The sequence below is a fragment of the Ceratotherium simum genome, chromosome 6 (assembly GCF_057802395.1).
Source record: "Ceratotherium simum simum isolate JZ-2026a chromosome 6, ASM5780239v1, whole genome shotgun sequence".
Lineage (NCBI taxonomy): Eukaryota > Metazoa > Chordata > Mammalia > Perissodactyla > Rhinocerotidae > Ceratotherium > Ceratotherium simum.
In genome coordinates, this window is record NC_141905.1 from 53,194,250 (window position 1) to 53,214,166 (window position 19,917).

Below are 19,917 nucleotides of genomic sequence, written 5' to 3' on the forward strand. Positions count from 1 at the left end.
AGTGTACATTGTAAAGATATAATTATCTTTGATGATTGAGACTCATCAAAATTCAAGGATTAAGCCATTGTTAACAATCAATTGGGCTATCTAAGTATTGGAGCTAGGAAACTATAATGAACCAAAACGATTCTCTATGCTCTTCTTGGGACCCTTGTGACCATAGCATCTCCTAGGTGCTTCTGTTCTATTTTCATTTTCTACTCACTTTCTCTAAGAGCTCCCTCTTCCTTCTTTTCTTTCCCCAAAATGATTTTGGTCCACAGTGGCTGCTCTAGCTGCCCTGATACCATAGCAACACTAGAGTTCTATTAGCTTTACCCTTTCTGTGTTAACTAGTACATCTCTTATGTTCCTAAATACAAATTCTGAAGAGTGCAGTCTCGTTGATTTCAGTGTATCTTTTAAAGCATTGAAGTCATAGGTTGCTGATTAGTCCATAGATTTGCTGCCCTTCTGTATCAATAATAGCTAACATATATTGAGCACTTACTGGCCAGGCATTATTCTAAGCAGTTTTACATTTATGTAAAATTGTGTATTGCATATTCTCACAATCACCGTATGAGGTGTGGGTACTATTATTCCCAATTTGCAGATGAGGAGTCTGACACATGTGGCCTGGATCCAAGGTCACTCAGCTAATTAAACTGGCAGAATGAAGATTTGAACACAGGCAGTTCAATAGCTTGCACTCCTTAGGAATTTACTGTAGTGTCTGTTAGAATTCATTCATTTACAGGTGATAGAAACACAACCCAAACTAGCTTAAGCGAACAGGAAATTCATTAATTCACTAAATTGAGAATTTCAGGGATAAATTCTTGCTTCAGGCACATCTAGATTGCTCTCATTTGCTCTTTTTCCCCATGAATAACTTGTTCTATTGGTCTCTGCTGGATTTCAGTCTAAAATTGGTGGATAAGATGACCATGGGCAGTCTTAGACCCACATTCTCCTAGCTTGGCAACTACAGTAAACAGAGATCTCTCTCTCATCATGAATATATCAATACGGAGATGACTTACTGGCCTTGTTTGGGTTGTGCTCCAAACCAGCCTTTGTAGTCAAGGGATAAAATATTGTGAGTGACTCAACCTGATTCAAATGCTTCTCTGTGGTGATTTTGGGGAGATGTGATTGATAGCTGCCCCTGTGCCCCCCAGCACAACATGGAGTAGTGAAGGAATAGTGCCTCCGAGGAAGAGTTGTTGGCAAATAAAGTTAAAATGTCCACCGCATTTTGAGTTAGGTACCTATCTCTTTCTAATCAGACTGAGTTAAAGTCAACAAGGCCAAGTCATAAGTAGAATGGCCTTCAAGTAGCAGAGTCATGGATGTAGAGTAAGCAGAGGGAATGATGGGCTTTGTAGGCAGATTGAAAGCACCTTATACAATGGTAGCTGTAGTTTCTCCTTTGAAATTATACTACAAACTTTGCAGATTCCCTGTTTCCTAATCTTATTTTTAAATACAGGTTACAGCATCAAGTAAAAAGACACAATCTGATAGTGGCTTCATATGATGTCGTGAGGAATGACATAGATTTCTTTAGGTAAGAATTAAAACTTAGTATCAAATGTGATGAGACTCAATATTTTCCTGCCTCAGAGACTCTTCATATAGTTCCTGACATACAGTAAAAGATGCTAAACTTTTTTGTTTATTCTCCCTTAGAAATATTAAATTTAACTACTGTATTCTTGATGAAGGCCATGTCATCAAAAATGGAAAAACAAAATTGTCAAAAGCAGTAAAACAACTGACTGCTAATTACAGGATTATTCTTTCTGGAACACCAATCCAGGTAATTATTTACTTTTTTCTTAATATTTGCCATGTGGAGAGAAGGGCTGGCATTGGGCAGTGAATTAAAGAAGAGGTTGTTTTTTTGTTTTTTTTTTTAGTTTATAGGAATGATAATTTCCTGTAATTATCTTGCTGTTATAATGGTTCCTTTGGCATGTAGCAGTATCTGAGCAAACCAGCTTTTAAAAATCGTATTTAAAATGTAATTTTAGGCTATGTAAATAGAACTCTTGTGTCCGAAGTATGGGAGACATTAGACTCTTTACCACACTGGCGATTCTCCCTCTCCAGTATTATACTACAATCTGACTTAACATTGAAAAGCTAGAGTTGATTCAGAGGTGAGTCATCATATAGTGGAGATGTGAATACCTGAGGTTAGGAGGCAGTTGAAGGGAAGAGATTGCAGAAGTTAATCTTCGAAAAGGAAGGAAACGGGTGAGTATGTCTGTGTCTTCTGATACTTTTGAGAGATTCTGTTATCTTCCAGAGGAATTGATTGCAAATGTTCACACCTAGCGTGGATAGCCAACTCTGATGGGAAGATACCCTCTATCATTCTCCAGTTAGCGAGAGGGTAAATACCAAGTGATCTCTGAGATTCCTTCTGACTCTAAAATAATTGATGGTCCTTTATGTATTTGTTACTTTTCTTTTAAATTTATTTTTGGTAATGGACTGATTATTATAAGTTTTAGGGTTTTATCCATTAAGTGAACACTACAGATTTTAATAACCATAAGAGATAACTTAATTACAAGCATTTAAAAATTTAATAGAAGTAAGAAAAAGTACATTTAAAAGGGAAAAAAGAGGGGCCCAGCCCGGTGGCACAGCGGTTAAGTGCGCGTGCTCTGCTTTGGTGGCCCAGGGTTCACAGGTTCAGATCCCCGGGCACGCATTGATGTACCACTTGTCAAGCCATGCTGTGGCAGGCGTCCCACATATAAAGTAGAGGAAGATGGGCACGGATGTTAGCCCAGGGCCAATCTTCCTCAGCGAAAAAGAAAGGAGGATTGGCATTGGATGTTAGCTCAGGGCTGATCTTCCTCACCAAAAATAAAATAAATACATAAAAGGGAAAAAAGACTCTTTAGACTTGAATTATCAAGATTTGTTTTGCTTCAGTTTAAACTTATATGGAAACTTCACAGTATTTTTAAATAGGTTATTGCTTTCACAACAAAAGAAGGTTTTTTAAATATTTTTGTTCATTTGCTTAAAGGCCCCCTTTCTTTCCGCCTTCCCCACCTGAATAATTTAGTTCTGAAGCTGTAAACTGGGTTTCTGCACCAAAGAGCCAGATTAGCCCAGAGTCGGGGGGCATAGCCTAAGTGGGATTAAAAGGGTGTCTATACGGGAGGGTAGCCCAGCAGGGTGAGGAGGGGTTCTGGAAGGGCTAAAGGGGTGGTGGGATGGTACCTTAGTATCCACACATATTGGGAAAGCATCCAAAATGAAAAAGTGCTGATTTCTTTTTTTTTCATGAAAGAACCTGTGCCTGTTCCTCATGGCCCATAAATACTGGGTAGACTTGACCTATAACCAAACTCTTCTGAGTTTTTCTTTGTTAAAGAATGCTGATGTTGGCCAAATTCTTTAAATCTTGCTGTTAATTTGAGTGTCAGAGTTAAAAGAATCAGAAACATATTCATCCTGCTCTTCTATTTACTACTTGTAATGCCACCAGTGGGATTTAAATAGTATGGACCAAGGCTTATTCTGGTGGAAGAGACTTGAAAATTTCCTCCAAATAGGATAGAGTATTTTCTCCAAGGATGCTGACTTGAATTTTACACATTTAAAATATAGACTTATGCCATATACCTAAAAATGTATTGATAAGGTCTCATCTATGTCATCATAATGGGCTTTCATTAATGTTCCATTTTTTAAGTATAAGGAAATAATCCCAGTATCATATATAACTAGTTTTCCTTTCTTATATTCAGAACAACGTTTTGGAGCTGTGGTCATTATTTGATTTCCTCATGCCAGGATTTTTGGGCACTGAACGCCAGTTTGCTGCTCGATATGGTAAACCTATATTAGCAAGTAGGGATGCTCGAAGTTCCAGTCGAGAACAAGAAGCAGGTATGAAAAAGAGATATAATTATATAGTCTAAGTGAATATAATTTATTCCTAACTTTTTTGAAGCTATTTTCTCTTATTAACAGGTGTTCTTGCGATGGATGCACTGCATCGCCAAGTCCTGCCGTTTCTTTTGAGAAGAATGAAAGAAGATGTTTTGCAGGATCTTCCACCCAAAATTATTCAAGACTATTATTGTACTCTTAGTCCTCTCCAGGTTAGGAATCTGGCGATTTTGTTTGTGGTTGTTGGTAGTATGTTTATTAGTAGAATGTTTTGAATAAGCCACAAAAATATTGAATAAAGGGGATTAGTCTTTGGTTTTATCACTCTAATCTAGCTTCTACTTCTCTAGACTTTAGGAATATTCTTTTTCAAACAGATGTAGATAAGACCTAAATGAATCTATTTGGATATGTGCATTTTGAATAGAGCATTAAAACAAAATCCAGTATCATAGTTGCTTTCTTATATGTCTAGTTAATTTAAAAAGTTGCAGGGTTAAATTGATGAAGAAATAAGCAAATGTTTATAAGGGCCAGAAATCTGCCTATAATGTCATATCCTCACAACAGCATTATAGGTATTGTCAATCCCCATTTTTGCAAATAAGGAAAGTGAAGCTCAGAAAATGTTAAGTAACTTGCTCAAGGTTACATAGCTAATATACATCAGGGCTGAGTTTCAAACCTTGGGAAGTGGAACCTTATCCCTTTTAAAGTATTATTGCATTGCCAATAAATTTTTGAAATAAGGTTTGACTTCTGTACAGTTCTGATTTTGTACATAGAGAACATTATCAGGGGAACTTACTGTATGCCTTTCCTTGTGTAGTATTTTGTAAGGGAAAACTCCCTTGTCTCAGTAAGACATGGCCTATAATCAGAATTGTCTATTTGAGTATTTACTTTATGTTCTAGGTGAGTATATGTCAATCTATTTTAGTATTATGAGTTGATTTAGTATGGTCAAATGAATAAAAGTTATACAGACACAACCAGAAACTCACCTTCTTTCCCCTCCAGTGTTTAGATAGTTAACCTATTAGTCAGCATTTATCTATACAACTTGAGTTTAGTGGGTAGGACATTAATCTAGATGCTAAGAGCTCTGTGTTTATTTATATGATCTACCTCATCTCTTTGGGCCTTCATTCCTCATTTGTAAAAATTGGATTAATATTTCTTGAAAGGAATATTTTAAAGGTAATGAGATGAAGACTTTTTAAAGAAAGTACAATATAGAAAAGTGCCATATGAAAAAAATCTGTGGTGATAGACTGGTGGTGGTATTATAACAGCATAGAACACATTTAAGTAGTCTGGAGGAAGGGAGCTGGGGAAGGAAGTGACATTTGGCATCCACAGGTTTTTATTCTCTGATTTCTGTTCTTTAGCACTCTAGATTTTCTTCCCTTTCACATTATTTTAGCATGTACAAGGCAGAAACCCAGACCCCAGTGTAATGCTTTAAACTTGATGTGAGGGGCCAGCCCAGTTAGGTTCGCATGTTCTGCTTCAGCGGCCTGGGGTTCGCTGGTTTGGATCCTGGGTACGGACCTACTCACTGCTCATCAAGCCATGCTGAGGCGGCATCCCACGTAGAAGAACTAGAAGGACCTACAACTGGGATATACAACTATGTACTGAGGCTTTGGGGAGAAAAAAGAAAAAGAGGAAGATTGGCAACAGATGTTAGCTCAGAGCAAATCTTTCTCAGCAAAATAAATAAATAAATAAAAATTTTAAAAAAACTTGATGTGAGTTCCCCTTTTAGGCAGCAGTACTATTCTTTTACAACTTGGTCTCTATCTTAGGTACCTATAGAATGTACCCATAGGGTCTTCACCACTTCACTTAAGGAAGATTTGTTTGATTTTCTTGTAAGAGTTCAAGTTCTCTTTTATTGATAATGTATTTATCTTCCTGAAAAGAGTGGAAAAATTGAATCTAGTTTTTGGCACCAAACATAATGTGTTATACTTGTTTTCTAAATGTGATTTTAAAAGAATTCACCAAGATGCAGTGGATAATCTAATCACTGGTGAAGTGGTGAATCAGAATTTATTTTCTTTAATAAGGGCTGATTTAAATTGCTGCTCTTATTGGCCTTTGCATTTAGGTTTTGAATAATTGAAAATAAATATACTTACTGTATTCATGGGGGCACTTTTACAGGTTCAGCTCTATGAGGATTTTGCTAAGTCTCGCGCCAAGTGTGATGTTGATGAAACAGTTTCTTCAGCTGCACTTTCTGAAGAAACTGAAAAACCAAAGCTTAAAGCTACAGGCCATGTATTCCAGGTATAGATTACAGTCCACTTCTTAAATGTTGTTGAAGAATGTTCTTCAATGCAGCACTTTTTACGTGGAACACTGAAATATGATTTTATTTAAATTTATTCAATGTTGTGTATACATTCTTGAAAATAGGTAAAAGTACCAAATTATTTTCATATTCATAATTAGTAATTAAATTTTTTTTTTAATTTTTTGTTTATTGCAGTAACATTGGTTTATAACATTGTAAAACTTTCAGGTGTACATCAAGTAATTAAATATTAAATGTACAAAATGCAATATACATTTGTACATTACATGAAAAGAAGAGTTTTAGAACAGAGAATCTTTTGCTTTCCATTAAAAAAAATATTAGAACTCCTACCACAAGGCAGTAATTTTTCTAAGCTCAGTGGTTAATTAAAACAGTGGACAAAACAGACTTCTTCCCTTGTAGAGATGAAAAATGAGTAAGTAAGTAAAATACGTATTATGTAAGAGAAAAAGCAGAGTATGGGGTTATATAGTAAAAGAGTCAGGGTAGTTTTGGTTTTTAATAGAGGGATCAGGGGTGGCCTGACTGAGAAGGTGACATTTGAACAGAGATCTGGAGGAGGACTGAGGCATGCAGATAGGTAGGGGGAAGCAATTCCAGCCAGAAGATACCAAAAGTAGAGAAGTCCTGAGTTAGATGATGCCTCATGTACTTGAGGGAATAGCAAACAAAAAAGAGATAGAAAGTGTTAACTCAACTTTTTTCTTTCCCTTTTGAAATAATCAGCATAGAAAACCTCCCAAACCCCTTGCCACCAATAAAGTAAATACGGTAGTATTTTTAAAGATAGAAAAGGGAAAAGGTGGCTGTGAAGGCTTATACCTCTCCCACAGTTTCTGAGTGCCCAGCAGTCTCTTGAGCCTTGTCAGTGGAGCTTACTGTGCCAAGGGTGAGACCCAAATCATAAGCCAAGTAAAAGGCAAAAGAGAAACAGTGTGGCTGAATCAGAGAAAAGAAAAAAGAAATCCTATAAGGTGGTGATTCTCAAACACAACCACTTGAAATAACTACCTAGCTCCACTTTTCCCTCCCCCATACCAGACCTACAGAATCAGAATACTGTATAGAGGGGAGAGACTTACAGACTTATATGGTCCTCAAGAAATTTTTACACCCACTAAAGTTTGAGAAACCCTTCTTTAGGAAATGATGCCTGGTTCTAGAAGCATCTGTAAGCATTATCAGGCACTTGGAGTGGGAAAGGGTTAGCTATAGAAGCTAATGAGTAAGAAGCTCATTTTCTAGTGGGGGAAACAGACATAAACAGTACAATTTATACAAGTTATAAATGCTCTCAAAAATAAATACAAACTGCACAAGAAGCACAGATGAAGGAATCACACGAGATATTTGAACTGGTTCTTGAAGACTGAGTAGGAGTAGCGACAAGAGGAAGAAAGGCATTCTGTACAGATGGAATAGCATAGGAAAAGATACTGACATAGAAACATTTTTGGCATGTGAAGTGGACTTGTATATACCTTTTTTTACCCCTTAAAGGCATTACAGTACTTACGTAAACTGTGCAACCATCCAGCATTAGTCTTAACACCTCAACATCCAGAGTTCAAGAGTACTACTGAAAAACTGGCAGTTCAGAATTCTTCTCTTCATGATATTCAGCATGCCCCTAAACTCTCAGCTTTGAAACAAGTAAGTAGGTCTTTTAAGTGTTAAATGAGTGTTGTGCATTCTAGACCTGTAACACTAGGTAAATTTGCTTTTTCAAAAGATTACTGATATATTTACTACTTCTTTTATTTTTTAATTTGGTAAAATTTTTGGTATAGCTTTTTTAAAAATTGTGGTAAAATATATATCGCCTAATGTATGCCATTTTAATGATGTTTAAGTGTACAATTCTGTGTCATTAATTACATTTGTAATGTTGTGTGACCATCACCATTATTTATTTCTAAAATTTTTCCATCACCCAAACAGAAACTCTGTATTCATTAAGCAAAAACTTCCCATTCTCCTTTCCCCCAACCCCTGGTACCCTCTTATCTACTTTCTGTCTGAATTTGCCTGTTCTAAATATTTCATGGAAGTGGAATCATACAATATTTGTCCTTTTGTGACTCACTTATTTTCAAGGTTCATTCATGTTGTAGCATGCATCAGTACTTCATTCATTTTTATGACTGAATAATATTCCATCATTATTATGGTAATGATGTATATACCACATTTTGTTTATCCAGTCACGTGTTGATAGACACTTGGGTTGTTCCTACCTTGTGGCTATTGTGAATAATGCTGCAGTGAACATTTGCTTATAAGTATCTGTTTGAGTCCCTCTTTTCATTTCTTTTGGATATAGACCTAGGAGTGGAATTGCTGGATCATACAGCAATTCTATGTTTAACTTTTTCAGGAACCGCCAAACTGTTTTCCACAGTTGGCTGCACCACTTACATTCCCCTCAGCAGTGTGCCAGTGTTCCAATTTCTCCACATCCTTGCCAACACTTATTTTCCTTTTTTTTTTTTTTTAAATTATAGCCATCCCAGTAGGTATGAAGTGGTATCTCATTGTTTTGTGTTGTTGTTGTTTTTAATGGGACAGTGTTTTTGTGTGCGTGTGTGAGGAAGATCAGCCCTGAGCTAACATCCGTGCTAATTCTCCTCTTTTTGCTGAGGAAGAGTGGCACTGGGCTAACATCTATGCCTATCTTCCTCCGCTTTATATGGGACGCTGCCACAGCATAGCCTGACAAGCGGTGCGTCGGTGTGCGCCCGGGATCCGAACCCGGGCCGCTGGCAGCGGAGCGCACGCACTTAGCCACTAAGCCACAGGGCTGGCCCAGTATTTTTATTTTTTTTATTTAAAAAAAATTTTTTTTGAGGTAACCTTGGTTTTTAACATTATGTAAATTTTGGTGTACATCATTATCTCATTGTTGATTTGATGTGCTGTCCCTAATGACTAATGATGCTGAGCATCTTTTCATGTGCTTATTGGACATTTGTATATCTTCTTTGGAGAAATGCCTATTTATGCCCTTTGACCATTTTTTAATTGGATTGTTTGTTTTTTGGTTGAGTTTTAGGAGTTCTTTTACATTCCAGATATTAAGCCCTTATCAGATATATGATTTGCAAATACTTTCTCCCATTCTGTAGATTCTTTTCACTTTCTCCGTAATGTCTTCTGTCATTTCTGATAAGAAATCAGGTGTTAATCTTACTGAGGATACCTTTTACATGATGAATCACTTTTCTCTTGCTGCCTTCAAGATTCTCTCTCTGTCTTTCAATTGTTTGATTATAATGTGTGTCATTGTGGAACTCTTTGAGTTTATTTTACTGGGAGCTGCCTACTCTGCCATTTTGCTCATGTCACTCTCTTGGTATAGCTTTTAAAAATGGAATTTTAAAAAATTCTAAGGTTTCAAAAGGTTAAATTAAAAGAACTGATTTCAAGCACCAAAATGTTAATGCTAATATCATTTAGTTCTAACTAGTCTTAAAAATTAATATCTTACAGTAAAATCTGGACTTTAGTAATTGTTTTAGCTTTCTGTAGTTACTCTGGCCTAAATTTCATTGACCAAACTTTGTATATAAAATGTTCATTATTTTCTTAACATAGCTGATACATTAGATAAAGCTGTAAGATATACTTACTCCAGGAATCAGCTAATTAGATCTATTTTCAAGTAAAAATTGAATTTCATCCACATTTTAATTATACTGCACGCTTTAAATTATTTTTTAGTTTATCTTTTGGTACATTATTTTTTTCCTGCCATTATTACTTGAACTGATCTCTTATTTTAGAGTGCTTTATCACCCTGAAGTGTTTGGAATTCAGATGCTTTAGAACTCTGCAACTTAGGCCCAGATTGTTTCTGGCCATACTCATGGAGGGCTTTTCTAGAACCATTCTTTTCCATTTTCTCAGTTCTTTTCAGCCATTCAGAGTAAAGGTTCTGTCTCAAAGAGAACCTACCTAACCTTTCCTCTTTCCTTCTTTCTTTCCTCCGTTCCTTCCTTCCTCCCCACCTCACCTTTCCTCTCCTCCCCTCCCTCCCTTTCCTCTAAAATATGTACTCTCTGAAATAGGGGAGAGGTCTTACTTGCTTTTTAAAAATCTGGCACTAGAAATATAGAAACAGGTTTATCAGCAAGTAATAGTACCAGAAGTATTTAATATTGCCAGAACCAGAATTTTAAAATTTCAGGAAACTGGAATGAAGAACTGAAACTCTAAGTGAAATTTAATGGAGATAAGCAGAGTCAATTTTAAAAGAAAACACTTAGGTAAATATAGATTCTATCAGACTTGGGAAACATTTCATACAGGGTAAAGTTGAGTTTGATTTGATGGCAAGTTCACTATAAACCTACTAGATGAATTAGTTGCCAGTAAATCTAATATGATCTTAGGTGGGATTAATAACAGTGTAATGGCCAAAATGAGGGCATCATAGTTTCACTGTATTTTATACCAGTCAGACCAAATTTTGAATATCATTTATAGTTTTGGGCACTAAATGGAAGATCAAAATAATCTAGAAACCATTTTATATGAGGAAAAACTTGAAAAACCTAGGGTAATTTAGCCTCTGCTGAAGTTAGGGCAAAATGAAATTAAATTGCTCTCTGGAGAGGCAGCTGGCCTCTCAGACACCCGTATCAGGTGACCTTGGGTGACCATTTTCTAGAGTTTAGTAATCAACTTTTCAAGGCCACAAACTAGATTTTGTAAGGCTACTTGGTGGTCATCACTCTCTCAGGGCAGACTCAGGTTATCAGAGATGATTGGGAAAACCAGAAGGCCAGTTCTGCTGCCGCACAAGAATACTTACATCATATGATCTGTCCATACAACCCAGCAGGATAGCCACACTGAAAGAAGATTATATTAGGAAGATTGTCTGATAAGTGTGGACTTGGAGAAGAAGTCTTAGTTGAATGTTCTTAATATGACTAGTTATCTGGAAAGTTTGTGATATTGCTGCACAAGGGACTGAGATAATTCAATGTGCATGACACGGACATTCTGATAAATTCTGTCTCCAGAACTCCTATTTTATAGCAGCCATGTAGAATATCCCACTGATGATATCACATTCTTTATACTGGGTACCACACAGTAGATCCCACACAGTCATACTCTCATAAAACACCCTAGAGAGGATTTTTAAAAAGAAATTTAGCTTGGTTAGTAATCTGATTACAGATTAGGGGCAAATGGTAGAGATAGTTACATTTATCAAATTTCTTTATTCCACTTGGAGACATTCCTTGGTAGTACACTAAATGCCTACTCTACTCTCAAAGAGGGGAAAACACCTAGGGCAATCTAATAAAAATTTAAAATTTAAGGGCAGTTGGGTAGAAGAGAAAGAACATTTGTTCTTCCCCCAGCATCAAGTTATGACAACACTAGTGAAATGTTATCTACCAGGGAAGCTCATTATAGACTCAATGCCCAAAGTTTTTATTGAGTCTGATCACATAGACTCCCTCTGCCTAGTACATACCAAAATTCTGGACTCTCAGAAAGAAAGCAGCTCTCAGCATAAATCATATTGTTTGCACAACAATTTAAGCACAGTAAGCCACCCTTATCAGTTAGAGAATGATGGGAAGACTCCCAAAATCCAATTTCCTAGACTTCTTTCAGCCAAGCAGGACTTTATAAGAAAAGCAGTTCAGACCTACTGTGTTAACTTTTTTTCTGCACAATACCCTGAGAGTTTTACATTGAATTTGGAGTTTGTCTGGGTGGCCTTTTGGTTATCTTTCCCATCTGAGCTTTTGGTTTTCTAAGTAACTTTCATGAGTAGAAAAGAGAAAGCATCCTGCATTAAGGTCTTACATTTTGAGCAGAATTTAGTATCTAAGATCCTAGGGATGAAGAAGATTACTACTGGGTACATTAGTTTCCCAAACTGATCTAAAAATGATTCTCTTGGATTTTGTTCACTCATTTATTTATTGTACCTGCTGCGTGCCAGGCACTGAACCACTTAAATAGCAGGAAATACAAAAGATCTATAGCAATGTGGTTCTTGCTATTAAAGATCTTGGTCTACAGATGTAGTAGTAAGCTCAGGAATCCAAGAGATCTAGCTAGATGCTGCTTTTGGTTCTTCTTTCTCTTTTGTAATTTTGACTTCTGCCAAATTTAGCTGCTTTATTATGTTTTCTTCATACCGTAGTCTCTCATAACCCTTCACGAACCATTTTGCCTGGGTGTCTTCATTGTCATTACTTTCAATAAACATCTATTGAGGTTCTAGTGAGCCTTAAGGAACTAAGGAGAGGAGAGAAAGGCCGGTTAGAGACCCTTTTGAAGAGGTGACCAGGAAATTCTAAGCCTGAGCACCTCAAAAACTAGTTCCAGATGCTATAGGGTGACAGATTACAGCCAAAATGCTAATCTGCTTTCCAGGTTTAGGTAAGTTTATCCTTTTCTCACCGCAAAGATAAATATTTATCACAGTGAGATTGGTTGCCTACTTTTATTGAACACCGGTATAACAACTGATTCTTTTTTCAAGTTGCTGTTGGACTGTGGTTTGGGAAATGGCAGCACTTCAGAGAGTGGCACAGAGTCTGTTGTGGCCCAGCACAGGATACTGATCTTCTGTCAGCTTAAAAGCATGCTTGATATAGTAGAACATGATCTTCTCAAACCTCACTTACCCTCTGTCACTTATTTGAGATTAGATGGCAGCATACCTCCCGGTCAGAGGCATTCCATTGTTTCACGGTAAGTGGCTTCTAAAACTGTTATAAGTCAAGCTGTAGTCAGTGTATTATTACTTAGATAGAAGTTTGCCTTATGAAATATTTTCTTTGGCTAAATATCTGCATATATGTTTTATTATTATAATTCAACCCAACTAAACCCTTGTTAAAATATAGAACCACAGAAATATAATTGAATAGTAGAAAAAAAATGTGACTGAATTAGGAAAGCACTCTGAAGGGCATGAAAGAAATTTAAGGCATCAACAAAAAATAGATAACTACTTTCCCCTCACCTTTTTGGGGGGTTGGGGTGGGAGGAAGCAAACAAGTAGCTTAGCTAAGATCTCTATCCTGATCCCTATGTCTCTGCTGAGAACGAATTGAAGCTGGCCCAGCTAGGAAGCAGAATTGGTGAGGGTAGTGTTGCTTAAGAGTGGTCTGCACCCTCTGGTTTAGAAATCTCGGGTTGGCTTTTTAAAATTCAGATTCCTAGGTTCTGTCCCAGACCTGCTGACTTCAAGAGTAAGCATTTTTAACAAGCATCCGTAGGAGACTGTTAGGCCCAATACAGTTAGAGACACATGAAGGGGCTTTGGAGGCAGACAGACTCAAATTTGACTCCTGACTCTACTACTTAGAGAGCATTCTCTTGGGCCTGTTTATCATCCACATAGCCTGAGTCTCTCTAAAATAAGGACAATGCTAATAGCCTTTTAGAGCTATTGTAACAAATAACATAATGCATATAAACTACAAAGCCCATTGCTTGACTCATAGTGAGAATGTAATAAATGGTAGCTTGGTAATAATGTTAGTTTTTTTCCTAGAAGCTACTAGAAGTCCTTTGTCAGTATCTTCTAGAATTAGTATAATAGTAGCAACCCTCAACACCCTCATCCTCTACCTTCCCTGACTGATCTAGCCTTTTCCTCCACTTTCCTCTTCTGTTTCCATATGTTAAAGGTTCATAGTTGGGTTTTGTCTTAATTATAGTTAGTGTTTAATTAACAATATATAAGTTAAAAAAGGTAATTGATATAATTCGTTACAAATAAAAGCTATACAGAAAATAAAAATAATAAATTAAAAATTTAAGAGATTAAAGAATGAGAGCAAGTGAGAATTATTCTTTTAAAATTACCAAGCACATGGAATATAAAAAGCAGTCAGCTAAGTGTTTTCAATTTTATTTTCTAATTTAATCATTACAACTACAAAATGGATATTTTTAAAAAATTCTCAGTTAGTCTTTATCTGATTTTTTTTTGCAACTTAGTCTTGATCTGATATCCTAAAATACAACCTAATTGGACTTATTTTTGTATATGAAATTTCTGACATGTTCTAGAACACATTCTTTCGACTACTAAAGATATTATGTATATTAAAAGGAGATAGTTTCATCTCAGGTAGTCACAGAAATGTCCATATCATGGATTTTTAAAGCAGTGTTTTCATTTGTGCTATTAAACAGTTTATTAAACTGCTTAAAATTTATTAAACAGTTTCTGTTATAGGAACCTTAGAAAGAAACGTACTAATTTTTTAATATCTATACTTTTAGGTTTAATAATGATCCATCCATAGATGTTCTCTTACTTACAACTCACGTTGGTGGCCTGGGGCTTAACCTAACAGGCGCAGACACAGTGGTATTTGTGGAGCACGACTGGAATCCCATGCGTGATTTACAAGCCATGGACCGAGCCCATCGCATTGGGCAGGTAAAAAGTCACCACTCACAGGTGTTAACCTGTTCACTGGGAAAAATACTCCCCCCAAAAAGACAGAAAGCTTTGGTTTAAGTTCCAACTCTGATGTTAGTAAGTGTTGTGACCTTAAGCAAGTCCCCTAATTCTGCAGCATGACTTACTCATGCATTAAATGAGGTACTGGGGCTAAGAAAACCTGGGACACTGTCCATTCGGAATATTCTATGATTCTCTACAAACATTTTAAGCTCAGGGAGCCAGATAAATAAAGCAAGCCCAATCCTAATTAGATAGTACCTAAGTACTTAGTACAAGTATATAAGCCACCTGACTTGGTGAACCTCAAAGCTTATCAGTATTTATTTGTGTGCTACAGTTGCTTAAACTTGTTTTTCTCATTCAGAAACGTGTGGTTAACGTGTACCGATTGATAACCAGAGGAACATTGGAAGAGAAAATAATGGGTTTACAGAAATTCAAGATGAACATAGCGAATACTGTTATTAGCCAAGAGAATTCTAGTTTGCAGAGTATGGGGACAGATCAACTTCTCGATCTGTTTACTCTTGATAAGGTAAAGAACTTATACGATTTGCTCTATCTTTAATGCGTGCATTCACAGACTGGGACTCCTTGGTGAAGGTATTAAAGGGAGCAGTAAAAGGAATTCACTTTAGTATCAACTAGACAACCCTCTGAGGGAATTTTTGATGTCCAGATAAAACTCTCCAGGATACTAGATGATGTTTGAAGTTTAACTTTCTGATTGATGTCTCCAGTGTCTTGCCCCAAGGTTTCTTTCCTTAGTCCTTTCTTGCTAAAAGACAGCTATCACTCAGAGTCGGCTAGACCTAGGTCTGCATTTCTTGCCCTGCCTCCTATTAACTGGTGACCCTAGGCAAAATAGCTTCTCTGAGCATCTACGCCCGGGGAAGGATAACAATGCCTGTATTACTATGTGGTTGTGAAGATAAAATGAAATAATATATGTAAGCACTTAGGGTACCTAGTATAGATTCTCAATAAATAGTAGCCATTATTGTTATTGTGGATAATGGAACTAGTACATCAGATAACAATCCATAATCAAAGGATACACCAGCTGAAAATATTGGTCAGTCTAATAATGTAAAACTAATAGGGTTTGATTTAAAGTCCTGTATAGGTTCAGAAAATCAGCTGTATACTCACCAGAAGTTTTGGTGAGAAATGGCCTTATATTATGTAATTAAACTGCCTGTAATAACAGAATTGTAATGTCCAAATCTGAAAGAAAGTAGTTCCACTGTACTCTGTGTGTAAAGCCACATTTAGAATATCATGTCTGGTTCTGGGCACTGCATTTTAAACAGTAATGAATTAGTAAGTCCCCAAAAGATGACCAGAATGGAGGAAGGTTCTTCAATCATGTCATATAAGGAAAGGTTGAAAGAACAAGATATGTGTAACCTAGAAAAAAGAAGGCTCAAAGAAACATGGATTGCTGTCTTCAAATAGCTTTTATTCTGTTTGAAAGAATATTCTTATGGGTGACTTTCACTGAGCAGAACTGGGCTCAGGAGGATGTTGCAGGGAAACAAAGGATTCTATTGGGACAACTGGCAAAATTTGAATGTGGACTATATAATTAGATCATTTTAATGTATCAGTATTAAACTTCCTTATTTTGATCTTTGTACTTGGGTTATTCAAGAGAAGGTCTTTGTTCTTGGGACTACATTGCTGATTCCTATCTAGGGATAAAGGGGCACAATGTCTACAACTTACTCTCAAATGGTTTTGGGAAAAAGCTGATAATTATATATTTGACTAATACATATACATATACACATATGTATATATATAGGGGAGAGAATGACCAAGCCACTGTTGACACAGTGAACAATAAGTTCTTTGTAATGTTCTTATTAATCTTGAAATTCTTCCCAAATAAAAAGCTTAAAATGACAGATAAAATTATTAGAGCTGTGGGAAAGTAGAATAGGCTATCTTATGAGATCATGAACTTCCCCATCACTTGAAGTGTTTAACTGGTTTTTTGTTTTTTTTATGTGAGGAAGATCAGCCCTGAGCTAACATCCATGCCAATCCTCCTCTTTTTGCTGAGGAAGACTGGCCCTGGGCTAACATCCATGCCCATCTTCCTCTATTTTACATGGGACGCCGCCACAGCATGGCCTGACAAGCGATGCATCCGTGCGTGCCCGGGATCCAAACCTGGGCCGCCAGCAGTGGAGCGCGAGCACTTAACCGCTATGCCATGGGGCTGGCCCCTAACTCTGTTGAATAAGTACAGTGTTAGAAATAAGTGTAATATATTACAGGAAAATATAATTTTTGAAGTTAATAATCTTTCATTTTATCTTTCTGCCAATTTTTCTTAAGGATGGCAAAGCAGAAAAAGCTGACACCTCTACTTCTGGAAAAGCAAGTATGAAATCAATTCTTGAAAACCTGAGTGATCTTTGGGATCAAGAGCAATATGATTCAGAGTACAGCCTGGAAAATTTTATGCATTCTCTCAAGTAACTATCAAATATTGTAAATGCAATTGCTGCTAGTTCAGTTACATTTCTGCTGATATTCAGCAAATTTCAAAGTTTATAGTGAACTTTTAGCTCAATGTGTAAATAGATCTGAAGAATATTCAGCATAACGCTGGTTCTTGTTTCACTGGGGGGAACAAGTTATTCTCAAATATTTGCACTGTATTAAATTTAAATGTTAATGTGAAATGGTTTAAATTTTACATGCTGAATAGCTGCAGAGCAGAGGAACCAAACCAGGTTTACATGTGCTACCATGAGGTGTTCTTACTGGGAACGAGCCTCCTATCTTTACCTAGTCACTTTGTACAGGATGATATCCATGAGTACTATAGTGTTCATGTACATTTTTTCTTTTAAGTATAACTTGTTTTTATAAATGATTAAAAATAGGGCTTTTTTTGTATAAAAGCCTCAATGAGCCATAATTTTAAGGATAATGACTACGAATATTGGTCACTCTTGGAACATGAAAATCTTAGACAATGAATTGAACCAGGCCCTTGGTGGAAACCTTTATATATTTAATGCAGATGCATAGTGTTTTTCAAATCTTTAACATCATTTTGTCAACTTTTAAAATATATCAACTATTCTAAATACAGGTAGTGGTCTATTTAAGGCTCTCATAACATCCTATTAAGAGGGTGTTTTTTTTTAATTTATCTAATGGCTAAGATATAGCCAGATTCAGAGAACATATGTACTCAATAGGTTTCAATCATATATATATAATATATTTTTTGTAACTATGAACAACTATATACAGTTTTCCAGAAATAGATTTTACACTGTTTAGAATTCCAAAACCAATGGTGAAAAGACTGTTTATTGTAGTAATGCATGACTGAAGCATAAAAGGGAGAAATGATTCCTTTACATACACAAACATACATAAATAGACATATCTATATGCACAGATCTTACCTATCCTGCATCCAAAAAGGTGCTTGGTATTGGCACTAAAATCATGTAGTTATATTGGGCAGCAATAATAATTGAGCATGAAGCTGATTAACATGTTAGAAAAGTGAGCTCAGTGGTGAGGGTGGGTATATGTATATAGATATGCATGTATGTGTATGTATATAATTTTATAAATTTCACACAAATTAATACATGCCTGTGTGCATATATATGTTTGGGATATATTTGTATATACATGTACAGTTAATAAACATCCCCAGGGTTTGTGGCTGGCCATATACATAGGCATCGGTTTAAAAACCATCAGACCTCAGCTGTAAAATAACAAGTTTTTTGTTTAAAATCATTAAAATGATACTGTTCTGCAGCATTTACACATGGACATTTGTCACATTTCAGTAGCTTTGACAACCATACTGTAACAGTAAACTTAGCATTCCACAACAGAATAAAAATAAGATTGAAACTGTAAAATATATGCAACTGTGTGTTATTTGTAGGAAATGATCACTAGAAAAAGCAAAAGACTAAAATTATTAGTTCAGATATAAAGGTTCTAAAAAAGTGCAACACCTTTTTTCTAATTAAATGGTTGGTTATTTCTTCATTGTTTAGGATTTATATTCGAATTGTACAAGACCAAAAGGAAACTCTTGACTTTATATACAACATCCATTGTACATAGCATAGCAATGGGTAACTGAGCCAGTATCCCTGAGTTGAATTTTTTTTTTTATTAACTATTGATTTGCTATTTCTATAGGCCAGCTATTTAACATAGCTCATAGTAATTGATATTTTCTAAGACTATGTAGAGAGCAATATATCATTAAAGAGATAGGAAGGGGCAGAAGAATTCATACCATAAAAGTTAGTTTTTTTCCAATTTGAAAGGTCAGACAGAGCTGGAAGTCAGATGTTTAGGCAGTTTAAATTTTAAAAGATTAAAATATTTCTAGAAGCATAGACAATAAAATGATAATAGTGATTGTTTCTGAGGAAGAAAAGAGAGTTGGAGGTGAGAGGAAGACTTAGTGTGACTATAACATTTAAAAAATAACCTTTCGTGTTGTGCAAAATTAAATCACACATTCCAGCTTTCCAAATAAACAAAAACACATACAGGTAAGAACTAAGTATGCTCAATTAAGTCTCCCATTTAGAGTCACAGTACTACTGCTTAAGAATAATGGGTACATGGGGAAAACAGAACTGAGTAGTGAATGATATTAAAGACATTTATAGCTGTTAATTTTATGGACGTGATGATATGGTAGTTATGTTTTTTAAAATGTGTGCATATGGGAAACAAAACAAGCATGAGAGTGTTGGTAATATTTTAAGCTGGGTAATGAGTTCATGGATATCCATTGTACTATTTCCCTTTTTTGTGTGTTTATTATAGAAAATTTCAGACTGTTAGAAATAACTATAGTTTGAGATTATCAGTGTCATCAGTAGTGTTTCCTGTAAGAAAGTCTTAAGTTTTTAGCACTAAACAAATATTAAAATTTGGGGTTCTGGGTATAACTTTTGTTATATGTATATATATGTATACATCTACAAACATTTCTCCAAAAAATATTCTAGTCTTTCAACAAGAGCTTATTATAATGGTAACCAGAGTGAAAGTCTCTGAGGTTGGGACTAACTGAACCAATATAATATAGCCTTATTCTTTCTGGATAGTTATACAAACTTATTCAAAAGTAAATACTGTGGTGAAACTGAGAATGTGACCACTTAGAGACAAAAGTGGGGGAACTATAGAGCATGCTGGAAATTATAGA

At 35.9% G+C, this 19,917-nt stretch overlaps 1 protein-coding gene across 1 annotated transcript in view; it reads left to right on the plus strand.

Moving 5' to 3' along the window:
- Window positions 1-19,645, plus strand: part of BTAF1 (B-TFIID TATA-box binding protein associated factor 1) — a 95,551-nt gene extending 75,906 nt beyond the window's left edge. The window contains exons 29-38 of the mRNA XM_004427825.3: window positions 1,478-1,555; window positions 1,678-1,807; window positions 3,762-3,903; window positions 3,988-4,118; window positions 6,079-6,204; window positions 7,736-7,888; window positions 12,750-12,961; window positions 14,507-14,666; window positions 15,058-15,228; window positions 17,040-19,645. Of these exons, the coding sequence (XP_004427882.1) occupies window positions 1,478-1,555; window positions 1,678-1,807; window positions 3,762-3,903; window positions 3,988-4,118; window positions 6,079-6,204; window positions 7,736-7,888; window positions 12,750-12,961; window positions 14,507-14,666; window positions 15,058-15,228; window positions 17,040-17,183 (1,447 nt within the window). The 3' untranslated portion in view covers window positions 17,184-19,645. The remainder of the gene's footprint in view (window positions 1-1,477; window positions 1,556-1,677; window positions 1,808-3,761; window positions 3,904-3,987; window positions 4,119-6,078; window positions 6,205-7,735; window positions 7,889-12,749; window positions 12,962-14,506; window positions 14,667-15,057; window positions 15,229-17,039) is intronic.
- Window positions 19,646-19,917: the final 272 nt, after the last annotated feature.